At 42.3% G+C, this 14,993-nt stretch overlaps 1 protein-coding gene across 3 annotated transcripts in view; it reads left to right on the forward strand.

Moving 5' to 3' along the window:
* The first annotated feature begins 860 nt into the window (after positions 1 to 860).
* Positions 861 to 14,993, forward strand: part of cluha (clustered mitochondria (cluA/CLU1) homolog a) — a 20,059-nt gene continuing 5,926 nt past the window's right edge. The window contains exons 1-16 of one of the 3 annotated variants that reach the window (XM_032512313.1): positions 861 to 1,205; positions 7,035 to 7,228; positions 7,904 to 8,075; positions 8,358 to 8,501; positions 8,621 to 8,748; positions 8,940 to 9,094; positions 9,519 to 9,644; positions 10,156 to 10,303; positions 10,401 to 10,493; positions 10,651 to 11,085; positions 12,255 to 12,514; positions 12,614 to 12,975; positions 13,745 to 13,846; positions 14,442 to 14,542; positions 14,648 to 14,800; positions 14,885 to 14,947. In XM_032512313.1, the coding sequence (XP_032368204.1) occupies positions 1,070 to 1,205; positions 7,035 to 7,228; positions 7,904 to 8,075; positions 8,358 to 8,501; positions 8,621 to 8,748; positions 8,940 to 9,094; positions 9,519 to 9,644; positions 10,156 to 10,303; positions 10,401 to 10,493; positions 10,651 to 11,085; positions 12,255 to 12,514; positions 12,614 to 12,975; positions 13,745 to 13,846; positions 14,442 to 14,542; positions 14,648 to 14,800; positions 14,885 to 14,947 (2,772 nt within the window). In that variant the 5' untranslated portion in view covers positions 861 to 1,069. Of the gene's footprint in view, positions 1,206 to 2,018; positions 2,262 to 7,034; positions 7,229 to 7,903; positions 8,076 to 8,357; positions 8,502 to 8,620; positions 8,749 to 8,939; positions 9,095 to 9,518; positions 9,645 to 10,155; positions 10,304 to 10,400; positions 10,494 to 10,650; positions 11,086 to 12,254; positions 12,515 to 12,613; positions 12,976 to 13,744; positions 13,847 to 14,441; positions 14,543 to 14,647; positions 14,801 to 14,884; positions 14,948 to 14,993 lie in introns of those variants that run through there. The other 2 variants (XM_032512315.1, XM_032512314.1) reach the window with 2 other exon arrangements.

Below are 14,993 nucleotides of genomic sequence, written 5' to 3' on the forward strand. Positions count from 1 at the left end.
CAAAATTCTTTATTACATTAAGAAAACAGTTTTAATCCCAAACTGTCTCTTTGTTGGGTTAAGAGGAATGCATTTATAGAATGGGTCAAGGTTTTATTTTAATATCCTTGGGCGTGGAATTTACGTTCATATGAGTTTGGCACTGGCTCTGATTGTCCTTCAGAGGTGGGATGTAGGCAAAGTGTTGAAAGTTGCCTGGCAGCGGTTTATCGTAGTTTGGTCTAGTAGAAACTTCTCTCATAGTAAAAAAAAAAGTAATATATAAGTCTGGGTATCCAAGCAGGCAACTGGCCCAAATATCTCCAGGTTTACTGTTTGCCAACTGATTTATAATAGTTTACTGCACTGCTTTATTACTTGATCTTGAAGAGGATCCCTGATTTTGATCCTATTACACAGCAAATTGGGTGTAGTACTAAAGCATGGTAAAACTGTACACACTGTAGCCTATAAAAAGCAGAGCGGACACAGGGTTAATAGGGGCCCTATAGCCCCCAAGCAGGGCCATAGCTATATATTCAACTAGAAGTTGTGAACAGGCCCCTGCCCGAATAATGACAGTGAGCTGCAAAGCCTGCAACTCCTACACTCTTGAAGTGTGGAGGTTAACTGACAGGAGCTGGTGATGACATCAAACTATCATAGATCAGTCAAGTCAAGTCAATGAAATCTCTATTTGCAATGTTAACAGTAACTATTGTACTACTTTGTCTTTCCACTCAGGCATTGTTTGATTTAATCATCCAGGGCATATGATAACATCAACACTGTCAAAAGGCGATGTAAAAGGGATTTGACGCATGTGGCTTTCCGTAGAGCCACGCTGAGTGGGTGGGGAAGTGCAACGCAAAGGCAAAAAGAGGTCAAGGGGAGGAGAAAACCACGTGCGATCAGCACCATGTACAGCTCTGTCCTTCCTCCGTAGACTTGTTTTGTAAGCTTGTACCCTTCGCATGTAGCCAGCAAGACTGCGTTAGCCGAAGAAGCAGATTGTTGTACTTTCCTCCACAGACTCACATATTCAAGCAACGCTGCTTGAGGATTTCTGTTGCCACACTGACTGCCGAACATGGTGAGCAAGACAGATGACATCCCGGCGTCAGTGCCTAACTGTAATCCGGTTGATATCGCGGATGAAGCCGGGGATGGAGCTCAAGACAGCAAAGAAACCAGCAAGACACGTCTGAAGGATTCCTGCGGCTGTGGTGAGAGTCTGTAGCAGGCTGACTTTGATCCTTAGCTTCTGTTATAACACCTAACGTACATTATAAATACACCGATTACATACAGTAACAGCACAACTTCATATAGAAAGCATCCCTGTGCATTAACAGTTTTCAGTGCGGTTTCCTGAATGTTTTGTTGTCTCTGCATGACAATTACCTGCATGTCCATGGTCCTCAGACCCAAGGTGGTCGTCTGTGAGGTGTTACCCTTCTCCTCCATAACACCTCCTTGGTAGCTTCTCCAAGTCTAGAGGGTGCAACTTGCACCATCTGCTAAAAAGCTGTCTGGTGTTCGTCTGTGCTAATTGGCAAGCTAACAACCTCCACAGGATCAGATCCATTTCTTCACCCCATGGGTCATAGTAGCCATTAGCATGTAGTACAACCGTAGACTGTATGAAGAGTCCAGCCTGACATTGACACTGCAAGCAAACCAGGCTAACCCATAACAAGGTAACCGGTATGCTAACGTTAGCCCCTCATTGAGTATGCACCTCACGTTATCTAGCTAACTAGCTAGCAAGCAGCCGCTCTTGTCACTTGTCGCTTCGTGCTCAAAAGACGAGCATATGCACTGACAACGGGTTTTCTTGTAAAACATAAACTGGCTATATATAGCGCATGATTTGTTCACGTTTTACAATGCAGCAGCTCATGTTGTATTAACTCGTATTGACGCACATGTTCGTGTCAGAGGAAATGAACTGAAGGTCACCTTCAGTGGAGCTGCACACTCTCCAAAATGGTGTCATTTTATCCAACTTATGTGTGTCGGACAAGCTAAGTGAAATATGCGTTACCTCGTTTTTTTTGTTTTTAAAACTATACTTAAAGCTCTCTCGGTTAGCTTAAGTGCTGGTGGTCGGTGGTAACGCTCTAAGCGGGGCCCCCTTCCTCCCCTGCCGGGAAACATTAGATCGACCGTTCCTTCTTGACCGGGAAGCGGAAGCTGGTTGTCGTAGAAAAAGTAATGATGGTGCATGCACAGTGAGAGGGAAGGTTACGCAAATAATACACGAACAGCCGTTTACGCTGGTGAGTATACTGAAAAATAAAAGAAGTGTTGGCGGCTCGCTGTGGGTCAGCACCAGACTGTTGTCTGAAGACCAATATTAAACTGACCCGTGGACTGTCAGCTGGTGAAGTTAGCGTTACACAACTTCTGGAGCAGCAAAATTCAGTGCTGCAGTATGTGTGTGTCACATGCGGGACCTTGAGTTGTCTCTGCCGGCGTCATTTCGTAGGAAAACACAGGCAAGAGTGCCTCACTGCTTCACATGTGAAGGGATGAGTTTGTGCTGCTTTGTGGATGCACTGCTGAGTGCGTTTGAATTCTTCTGGTTATATGACTGGATCATTACTGATGTTATGTGCTGTCTAGTCTCTCAGTCTTTCCAACAGCCCAGATGGGGCAGTAGATGCTCTATTTGAGAGCTTGAACAAGCCTTCAACATGCCTCATATTCTCTTATTCCAGCTTCTCAATTGGGCTGCTTTTCTTCGTCTTATGTGATTATAAGATTAATTTGCTTAGTTTTAAAGTGTTGCTTGGGGAAAAAACAAGCAGCCTGATCTGGGGCTGAACAATTTGTAAACAATTAAAATCTTGACTGATATTGCAATTGCAATATGGTTCATGACATTGGAGGAAGTGATCATTTTTGCATCATTATTCTCATTTTAACTGAGAAATGCATTGAAATGATCATGGTATGATTTCTTTGAGAATCTGTACCAACACCACAATATTTATTTAACTATTTTATTGTATTTAATTATAGATATTTTTTATATCTATCTACCTACATACATATACTGTACATGTTATCATGTCATCTCAACCTTATTTGCCACTGTTAAAATTAGGGTTTTCTTCGTAGTTGTATATTTAATAATGACTTTAATAAAAAACAAAGTTAAACTTCAGTTACTACTTACATCCCTTTTAATGAAAATTATATGTTGCCTTATATTGCTCCTCATGCACTTTGGATATTGATGTAGTCCATGTAGCATTTTTGATAACGTTCTGATTAATTGTTCAGCCCTAACCTGATCATGCACTTTAGGAACCTGCCATGGGCATGTGGACATACTAGCAGCTCATGGCAGAGCAGACATATTAAGGTGATGGTCACTAATAGTGGTTTTAAGGCGCTTAATGCTCCTGTTGGGTGAAGAGTGACCTCGGATCATCTCAGGAATCACTGACACCCTGGCACTATTCCTCTCCTGGCCACATATCTTTACCAGTCACCAATCACCGTTTGCACTACACTGTGAATGTTGCATTTGCTCAATGCATATGCTTTTTATAATGTTTTTAATGTCTTGCTGCTGCATGCAATTTTATACTTGAATCTTTTAAATTTATTGTGTGTATATTGTGTACTTTTTATATTGTGGGAAACGTTGCAAACTTAAGAATTTCATTGCATGGTGTAAAATCTGTGCATATGACAAATAAATATCTTGAATCTTGAATCAGTCCACAGTCAAGCTACTGTATTCATCATCCAGAACAATGGTACCTTACCTTTTTAGCTTGCTTGCTTGCTTGCTTAATATAAATAACATGCAACCCTATGTCACAAGGTACATGTGGGATTGCATGTAGGAGTGTTGTCAGTGTATCATTCATTGCTGGAAAGTATTTAGGGATTCATTTACAAAGTCAATCTCAAACAGTATTCAGTCTTTGGAGCTATGAAATTCCATTGCAGATGCATGACTCAGGCGGTTGCCACCATGTGGTGCAGCAAACATGATCACAGCCAGACCTTGTGTGTTGTTGTTGTTCTCAGGGTTGACTGGCTGGCTAATGTTGCCATGGCAGCAGCCAGGGTCCCCATGTCAAGGGACAAAGAATGGAAAGCTATCTCAAGAGAAGTGCAAACTAAAGGAAGCTCATTTCTAATTCTTACACAATCTGAAGGTGTGAATAATAAACACATTATGGTGAGTAATTCACAATAATATGTGAATTATCACTATGAGTTGGCAGTTTTGATTCAGGGAAAGGTTTAGTCGGACGACAAACGGGTCATTTATGGAGTGAACCTTGCTTGCTGTGTGCTCATTGTGCGTGGTTTTTGCTTCTTATCTGTCTTCATCTGTTTGGTGTACTCATTTCATTGATTCTTTACCTTGACCTTATGCCCTCGAGGGCTTCTGTCTGGTAACTGTCTAACCAGAAGTGTGTGATGGTTGATGGAATATCTATCCAGAAAACAGAAAGTTAGAGTAACTTCACTTACTACTGACATCCCTTAATGGAAATGATAACCAGAAATGTCAGTTTCCGGCCACTCCTGCCTCTCCCAACAGGTTAAACTGTCTCCCTGTAACGTTCACCCCAACCACCATCATTGTCTCACCACTATATTTAATTTCAACAGGAAATACATCAAGGAAATGATTTACATTAATTTCTACTTTCTTCATTTAAAATAATAGCAGACATGAGATTTGTCCTGTTTACTGAGATCACCGTTCCTTTTTCTCCTCTCTTGAAAGGGGTCAGTTTTACAACACAGACTGCAGGATTGCCTCATCAATCATTCTGAAATATCGCCCTTTAGACTCTTACATTTCTGATATGGTGAATGCTACTAACTAAAAACTTGAAACTACTTCATTTGATATCCCCCATTCAACACCACCTCCACACTTTATCCCATTCTAACTGAACCACAATTAGTGGGATATAAGTTTAAGTTATATATATAATAGATATAAGTTTTTCTTGGGTATTTTGGGCCTTCTTCTATAGGGGGCAGCTGAAGACATGAAAGGGGAGAGATAGGGGGGAATGAAATGCAGCAAATGGCCACGGGTTGGAGCTGAACCCGCAGCCGCCGCATTGAGGAGTAAACCTCTAACCATTAACTGAGCTAACCAGGCGTCCATAAGTTCAGAGTGTAACTATGATGGTCCCAAAAGATTATTGAAAAATGGCATTTTTTTGGCTATATTAAAGCCGACATAATCAGTATTTTAATAATTGTATCAAATGACAATGTGAATGGGTTTGTGCTTTATGGTGAGTTGCAGTTCATTATTTAGCTGTTAACCCACAACTTTACTGTTTTGGTTAACTCATAGTTAATTTTTGGACACAACAAGCAGCTGTTTTCCACGGAACAGCTCTTAAAAACCCACTGTACACTACCTGCTCAGCACCAAACAGCGGGGAGACACGGTAACTATAGCGGAGCACTAAAACACTTAACACTAAGCCCTCATTCTCCTCTGCTTTGTAACACTATAACTTGTGTGTCTGCTCTGAAGCTGTTGTGTTTGTTATTCAGAGCGTGGCCGGTCACCCCTCTCTATGTGCTTCCTCCTCCTCCACCATTTCAGTGCGTTCACCCCCACCCAGGGTTGTGGTCCAGTTATGGGGCCCCTCCCCTCCCTCTGGCCCCTACTCTTCAGTAACCCTGACGCTGTTTACCCTTGACAGTGAGCAAGGACATACTGGCTGGCAGTCCCAGTGAGACATCCACATACTCTGCCCTGCTTGTTTGAGAGCCTCACTTTTATCCATGTTTTTTTTTTTTTCCCTTCTCACGTTACTGTTACTCTAAAATAGGTGTGAAATATAATGCATGCCCAGTTTGTACAATGAGATCATTCATTAGCTCAGATTTTTGTAAGGATAATGGGTAGATGCCATTTTGAGTAATTGAATGTCCACAAAAGAGTAAGACTGGTGAATGGTTTCTAGCTTACTTGCAGGTGTTGTATTTGCCACAATCAGCCATGCAAGTTACCAGTAATTCCCTCGTGTAAATGCTAAAAGCTTTCATATTCAACCCCTCAAGGCTCTTTGGCAAAACTCCCACCAGTTTTGCAACAGTGTTGGTTACAGCATGTTTGGTTTTTCTTTGTAGGTCGGCTGAAAAGAAGGCCTGGTTACTTGTCGTCAAATGTTTTTGATTAAATCATTTTCAGTTTTTTAGAAGAACTTTTTATACTCTTGTACAGATGATGATTGATGAAAGAACTGCCAAGATTTGTCAACTGTATTGATTAGACAATCGACAGAAAATAATCAGCAACTTTTTTGATAATTCATTGTCGTTATATGATCGTTAAAGTAATTTTCCTCCAGAAATAAATATAATTTTTTATCTTTTTAATTTTATAGATCGTATTAAACAAATGTTTTGGGTTTGGACTGACATACAAGGCATTCAAAGGCATCACTCTGGACTTCACCACTTCACTATTTTTTTACATTTTAATCAATTTAATCTAGGAAATATTTGGCAGATTTATTGCTAATGAAAATAATTTAGTTGTAGCCTTAGATGAAAATGAGGTTTAGATCCTATCACCCTCATTCTGCTGTTTGTGTTAAAGGAATTTGTATTTTAATTAAATGAAGTAATACCACGGCGCTAGCATGCTGTACCTGAGCTTTGTCGGCTCTGTTCACCCAGTCATAAATATTTCATAAGGTTAGCGTTTTAAGCTAGCCTGTGGGTCTGTGTGCTTTGTTTGTAACCTGGCTGCCTGGCAGCTCTGTGTTTGGTAGAAAGGCCTGGTGTTTGCACCAGTGATTCTCTGAAAGTGGTGTTCCCCGTTGATCAGATTATTAACTAATGGCAGCTGTAGATTTGTAGAGAACAGAAGAGTGGTTTGCCCAAAACACTAATTGAAGGGTGTGGTTTCTCTTTGTAATTTGAAGAGTCATGCAAATGGTTTGAATGCTTTTAACTACATTTTTGGTCAGAGTTGTCGCAAATTTAACCCCATCACAAGATGCAAAGTTAAAAGACAACCCTGTGTGTCTTTTCCATTGCAGGGCACGGTGCAGATACAGCCATGGTGAACGGTGATGGGGCTCATGAGCACACAGAGGGGGCGGAATCAAAGCAGGGTGGGAACAGTGAGACGGATGGAGGAGAGGAGACTAACGAACAGGAAGTGATAGTGATCCAGGACACGGGCTTCACTGTTAAGATCCAGGCACCTGGAACGGAGCCTTTTGATCTGCAGGTAAGGATGAGCTCTTCACAAGCAGTCGTTCACTAGGCCGGGTGTTCAGATAGACAACTCCTTCAACTCTCCCATTCATTTCAATGAGGCTGCTGGCCAATCAAATATCTGCATGTTCTCTATAAAATAGTTTGTAACCTCAACAGGATATTTCTGCAGATTGCCTGGCGATTGTCATGTCCGAGGAATAAATAATAACTGCCATGATAACCTACAATTTCTTCAAGCAAGTGTGAGTTTTGTTTTGTGCTGTCAGAAGATAATTAACACGTCCGCTGACACTAGGAGGGCCTTAGACATGCATTTGCACACAATTGTAGATGTCGAATTACGTGTAGAATAATGTTTCATCTTGCCCATCACCATTTAGGCATAGGGCTGACGTTGCATTCATTAATAAAACTGAATTTGATCCAGTGTTTGCTTACAGTAGAGATGGGAAGAGATAGCCGCTGTTGAATACATAAATGGGAAAGCACGCACCAGGATAGTACGAGATAGATCTGGTTCAGGGCTGTTTTGCACAACAGGTTACACTACAGTGAGAACATTCAAAATGTGTTTCCTTCCAACTGGAAGCTAAAGACAATCCGAGCCAAAGCAGGTTATACATCTCAAGGTGAAAATATTTCTGTAGCTGTACTCATCTTCATTTTCCTCCCTTCACTCCATCAGGTATCACCCCAGGAAATGGTACAGGAGATCCATCAGGTGTTGATGGACCGGGAGGACACCTGCCACCGCACCTGCTTCTCCCTGCAGCTGGACGGAAACGTGCTGGACAACTTTGCTGAGCTCAAATCCATTGAGGGTCTGCAGGACGGCTCGCTGCTCAAAGTGGTGGAAGGTCGGAGGACTCTATTCATACCTGGGTTTTCTTGTTCTTGTGCAAAGAGGGAAAACAAAAGCTGTAGAACAAAGGATTTATTCATTTAAAAAAATAAAAAAAGAATCTGGCACAATATCTTTCTTGCTGAGGTTGTACTGATATGTAACTGTTGGCAAAAGACTAAACTGAATTGAGTTACAGTTTATTACAAGTGTCCATTAGCCACACCTGTTTCTTGTCAAACCACTCACCGCCTGCTATTTATACCCTTTGGGTTTCTTTTGTCTCTCTTCTCTCCAGAGCCCTACACAGTGCGCGAGGCCCGCATCCATGTGCGTCACATCCGAGACCTGCTGAAAAGTCTGGACCCGTCCGATGCTTACAACGGAGTGGACTGCAATTCCCTCTCCTTCCTCAGCATCTTCACCGATGGAGACCTTGGAGGTATGACACCCTGTGAGACGTTTAGGGTAGATCTACAGAGCTTTAATGCTCAGTGTCATGCATGAATGTAGCGACGTGGACTGCGGATGTTCACCTTGCTTGTTTTTATGTGACTGCAGATAGTGGTAAGCGGAAGAAAAAGGGCAACGAGCTGGAGCAGATTGACTGCACCCCCCCAGAGCACATCCTGCCCGGCAGCAAAGATCGCCCCTTGGTGCCCCTCCAGCCACACAACAAGGACTGGAAGGTGAGGAGCAGTGCTGTACTTGTGGTCCGATTTTTAGGAAAATGATCTGTAGAAGAAATGAATATGGTTTAATGCAAACAATACTACTTTTCTATAAATTACCTTTTTTTTTTTTAAAGGGAAAGTCTCAGTATGAGACTCTATTTTAAAAATTATTTTCTTTTGAGTAATGGTTTTAACATCTCCTACAGCCTATGCAATGCCTGAAGGTCTTGACCATGAGTGGCTGGAACCCTCCACCTGGAAACAGGAAGATGCACGGGGACCTCATGTACCTGTACATGGTGACTGTGGAGGAGCGCCATGTCAGCATCACTGCCTCTACGCGCGGCTTCTACCTCAATCAGTCAGTCAACTCTTCAACCTTGTATCTCATTCCGCAGTGGAATATATCTCTTTGTCATTGTGCTTATACTATGGAAATCTGTTTAGCTGCTCTTCAGCAGTTGAACAGTTTCAGGATCCTAATTTTGGATTAGTTCTGGATGCCAGCAAGGACTTAACAGTCGGACAACTGGATTACGTTGGAAAGTAGAATTGGGAAAGATGCCATGGGTTTGGAGCAGGGTTATCCTTCTGTTTCTAACAACATGCTAACAGCCATTCTAAGTTCCTCTCATGTTTTGTAATTCCTAGATGGATTCTAGATAGATCTGTTAGCTGTTTTTTTTTTTTTGTCTCTCTAGGCTCATTACAAAAAAGCCATAACAAGACACAACACTAACCATAATAATGGTTAATGTGTGTTTTTGTTTATGTGTATATTCCAGATCGACTACCTACACCTTCAACCCCAAGCCATCCAATCCCAGCTTCCTGAGCCATTCTCTGGTGGAGCTGCTTAGCCAGATCAGCCCTGCCTTCAAGAAGAACTTTACTGCGCTTCAAAAGAAAAGGTAAAAACATCTCTTTCCATTTAGCTGCCTTACATTTTTTATCCTGTCAGTGGTCAGCTTCCCTTTATACTTAATGACTTTATTGTGTTTGAGCAATCCAGAGCAACATAGTCCATGCTCATCCTCCTGAAAACATTTTTTTTCTAAAACCTCAGTTTCTCCTCTCTCTATACTGGACAGAAGCTTCTCTTCTTTTTCTCTTTTTTGGAATGTTTCTTTTCTGTGATCATTCTACAGTTCATTCATTAACTTTATTTAATCAGGTGAAAACACATTACCAGTCGAGACCAGCCCTGGAGGTCAAAGTCTTAAAGCACAATTAGAAAACTAAAGAAGACAGTAATTACAAGAAATATGGTCAGAACTCTGGTTCTCACCATTCATTTGGTTACAAATCCAGTGTCGTAGGAACCGCAGACAACGAGAGCAAACTTCAGATAAACTTCCTGAGATGTACAAAAGGTACCACACAAGTGATGCCCTTAACTGTTTTACTGTGTTTTTGCCCCAGGGTCCAGAGACACCCCTTTGAGAGGATAGCCACGCCTTTTCAAGTGTACAGCTGGACAGCTCCGCAGGTGGACCACGCCATGGACTGTGTTCGAGCGGAGGATGCCTACACCTCCCGCTTGGGTTATGAGGAGCACATACCTGGACAGGTGGGCACAGCTAAACACAGCAGCGCATCATTCAGACAAATAATGTAAAGTGTTTCCATTATTAATACGTTTTTCTTTTTCGACGATTTGTCTTCAGACAAGAGATTGGAACGAGGAGCTGCAGACCACCAGGGAGCTGCCCCGGAAGAACCTGCCTGAACGCCTGCTGAGGGAGAGGGCTATATTTAAGGTACTGCCTTTACACAATCAACAGCAGCGACCAGATGACACTGAATCACCAAACTGCTGACTCACTCTGTTAATAGGCAATGTGATGCGTAAATGTGTAGCTTCTTAATGTGTATCAACTTCTTCTTCTAAATCACCTCCCTTTTTTTCTCCTGCAGGTCCACAGTGACTTCGCAGCAGCTGCCACTAGAGGCGCCATGGCAGTCATCGATGGCAACGTAATGGCCATCAACCCTGGCGAGGAAACACGCATGCAGATGTTCATCTGGAACAACATCTTCTTTAGCCTGGGCTTCGATGTACGGGACCACTATCGCGAGCTGGGTGGCGATGCCGCTGCCCATGCTGCGCCCACCAATGACTTGAATGGAGTACGGGCTTACGGCGCAGTGGATGTGGAGGGTCTGTACACTCTGGGCACGGTAGTGGTGGACTACCGAGGCTACCGTGTCACCGCCCAGTCCATCATTCCTGGTATCCTGGAGCGTGAGCAGGAGCAGAGCGTCATCTACGGCTCCATTGACTTTGGAAAGACGGTTGTTTCTCACAGCAAATACCTGGAGCTGCTGGAGAAGACTAGCAGGCCACTAAAGGTCAGTAAGGATTAATATTGTCTTGTACTCAAGGGAACGTATACACATGTTGCAGTCCATAATCCATTTATGAGTAAGGACACACATCCGCATTTCAGCTCGTAATTGGCAAGGAAAATGTTACGTAGTAATAGCCGATAAGGAGTTAGCTTAGCCTAGCACTTAGCTCTCCGTTTTCCCCCTACTTTACAGTCTCAATCCGGCCTGCAAGAACTTCCTGTCAGCTGAGCCTGGTTGATGGCCCCAGTGTTGTAGTACTCCATTTTACTCTGTCTTGTCTGGTTCTAAGACAATCAGGACTGGATTTTATATCACTTACCTGCCTGTGCATTGTCTGATGTATTTTCATATTTACATCATCAGAGATGTGACAGCAGAGAGTAGAGACTGCTTCTATGAAAAAAATGTACAGGCTGCTTTGCTTGGCCATAAGCGCACGGCATGTTACTTTAAGCATGCTCACTTTTGGTTTGAAATACACCGTTGTAGATCAAATAAAACCTTGTACCAAGTTAATGCAAGTTTAGCATGAATAAATTTTACCTTTTTGTCTTAGATTTGCCTTTGTATGTTTTAGAATTGGTTCAATTTCCGGTTTGTCAGGTGTACGAAGCTAAACCGGTTTAATTGTATTCAAACTTATTGAACCGACATTTGTCACTATGACACCTTAATTCAAAAGTAACCGACATTAGCAACTTGTTTTGACGGTGTCGCGGCCCTAGATCCAACGTGTATTGCAAGCACTGTGGGGCATAGTGTAACATTAATGCAGTCAATTGATAAAATACAAAAACCATAGTCTTATACAAAATTTACACTGCGTGCGTGTGTGTGCACGCATTGTTGAAGATTCAGTGACAACTGCTTGTGTAATTGTTGTGTATCTGATCATAAATAACTTCAAACTAGATCCTGAAATGAGCACATGTATGTAATAAATCAAGAATTGATTTTGAATCGAGTCATAACTGCAAGAATCATGAACTACCAAAAGATTCCCCTACTTGGAAACAAAGATGGGCTTGGCAAGTGGGAAAGACACTTTTGTTATATGTAGAAGCCTATTTTTCTCATTACGAAGATGACACCACCACAAAGATATTAGATACTCAGATACTTTCTCTCCAACAACTTAATTTTGCGGTTTACTGGTTGTTTAATTTTAGGTCCAGAGGCACAACGTGCTGAATGAGAAAAATGAGTCGGTGGAGCTGTGCTCCTCTGTTGAGTGTAAGGGCATTATCGGAAATGACGGCCGCCACTATATCCTGGACCTTCTCCGAACCTTCCCTCCTGACCTCAACTTCTTGCCTGTGGAAGGAGAGGAGCTGCCTCCAGAGAGTCAGCGCCAAGGCTTCCCTCGCCAGCACCGCCACCGCCTGGCTTGTCTACGCCAAGAACTCATCGAGGCCTTTGTTGAGCACAGGTAGGTGTCTGCGCTGGTGTGTATCACATCATCCCATTTCCACCGCCATGAGAGTTACTGTTGAACATGTGTTTAACCGTTGATTCTGTGTCTCCGCAGATATCTTCTCTTCATGAAGATGGCGGCATTGCAGCTCATGCAACAGAAAGCAAACAGGGATGCTAAGAATGACGTACCTGCCATCACAGAAACGGCTGAAACGCCCTCAGGAAGCAATGCTGACACAACCCAGACCACAGCATCAGATTCCCCCAGTGCAACCGAGGTCTCCACGGACAGCACAAGCCAGACCGAAAACAACTCAAAGCCTGCCACGAACGGGCTTCTAGAACCCACAGTTACCCAGAATGGGGAATGCAAGAGCCCGTTGGAGGGTAAGGAGCTTGAGGAAAGTATTCCAGGATTAGCTCAGGCCAAAGAGCTTGCAGAGACCTTAGTTGCCGAAGACGGATCTTGTATTGGTACGTTCAAAAATACCCCAGAATGTAAGGCCAGGACAACGCAGGGAGAGCTATTCTGGTGGATAATTGCATAGAAAAAGTAGTGTTTGTCAGAGAAGTAGTATTAACTAAAAAACGTTTTCTTGATGCAGCTAACTTTAAAGAATGTGTGAGTGTTCATAGCTTTAGAGCAGTAGAGCATTTAAATATCAATACTGTGTTGTAGTGGCTTCTTTCCACCAGGCCAGCTGTCCCTGCTCAGTCCTCAGCCTGCAGTGGGGATTCTCCCCCAATCCGCCACCCTCTTCTGATGCCTTTGCTGTGGGATCTGACCCAATAACCAATTATTGTGCTCATTAATGCAAGTGTGTTTTGGAACGCAGAAATAATCGCATGTTGAATGATTTGTGTGTTGATCCATTGATCCGAAATTACAGTAGTCTGACTTATCGATTTGCATTTGTAGTCATTTATTGGCAGCTTTGAAATGGTGGTAGGTACTTGATTAAGGCCATGTCTTCAGTAAGCTTATCAAGTCACTTTATAATATCAATTTATATAAATCACTTTTGTGCTCAAAATAAAGTGAATCACAAGATCAATAGTACTATCTGTATTGTGTGATCAGCTGTCTTGACATTTGATATAGCAACACAGTTTATCAATAACTCTGGCACATTTTACATGGTTTAAACTGTCACTTTTTGGACATGTTGCCATGATGAGTCTGTCGCCATAACTTTGAACATTTTTGAATCTTTTTTTTGTTTTGGATCCTAATCACAAACAGATCCCAAAAGCCGTGAGGTCGTTCTCAATGCCTGCAAGGCAGTCGGCTCCATCAGCAACACATCCTTTGACATTCGCTTCAACCCTGACATCTTCTCCCCAGGTAAGCACAGCAAGGATGATTCACTGTATGATGACAATGAAACATATATGTTAGGGCTGTCAGTCAATTAAAATACTGAATTGCGTTTTATCGCATTATTGTCCATAGTTAACACGCGATGACTCTCAATTTATTTTTTTCTGAAGTGCTCCGGAGGTGTTGATGATGTGCACTGTCCCTCATAAATACTACATTTAAAAAAAAAAAATACATTATGTTAAGCCTCCACAGGTTGAGAAGCTGTGGAGAAGATTTAATATAACAAAACTAATAGGACAGTAATTATAAGTTGAGAGAAAAAACAAAGCAATTCTGACGACTAGTTAGTAAATGCTGGCAGAAACTGTTCCATGTGTCTGTAGTACATTATGAAACAATCTGCATATATAACCTTGGAATATAAAGAACCATTTAGTTAAAGATCAACCAAGATAAACTGGTATTTCATCCATTTTCACTACCTGAAATGTGAAATTTGACTGTCGAATCTGCTTCTACTTGTAGTCGTTTTTAGCACATTTGGCCCCAAATGTGCTTTGAAGGGATAAGACAGAATGAATAGCACTGAATATGTGTGCATGTGTTGTTGAACCAGGAGTACGTTTCCCAGACGACAGCGCAGATGATGTCCAGAAGCAAAAGCAGCTACTCAAAGATGCTTCTTTCTTCCTGGTGTCTTGTCAGATCCCATCACTGGTCAGTGACGCAGACACACTCCCCACGGATCGAAATCATAAAGGGGTTGGATATCCTGGTTGTGTATCGGAGTTTAAAGTCGTATATGTGTGTTTTTCTGACTAGGTTAAAGACTGTTTGGACCACAGCGCTCTGCCTATGGATGGAGCCACACTGACCGAGTCCTTGCACCAGAGAGGCATCAACGTTCGTTATCTGGGCACTGTTCTGGAGTTTGTGGATAAGACCCCGGCCAAAGCCCAGCTGGAGCACTTCTATGTGAGTCTGTACCCCTTACTCCAATCCCCACCTTTTTGTCTTTGTGTTTTGTCATTCTAATATTTCCTTTTTATCATACCTTAGAGAATAGGAATCAGTGAGCTGATCACCAGATGTGCAAAACATATCTTCAAGACATACCTCCAGGTTGGCAACATTTGACATACATTATCCAGCCTCTTAAAAATAAAAT

This window comes from Etheostoma spectabile, chromosome 3 (genome assembly GCF_008692095.1).
Source record: "Etheostoma spectabile isolate EspeVRDwgs_2016 chromosome 3, UIUC_Espe_1.0, whole genome shotgun sequence".
In the NCBI taxonomy this organism is placed as follows: domain Eukaryota; kingdom Metazoa; phylum Chordata; class Actinopteri; order Perciformes; family Percidae; genus Etheostoma; species Etheostoma spectabile.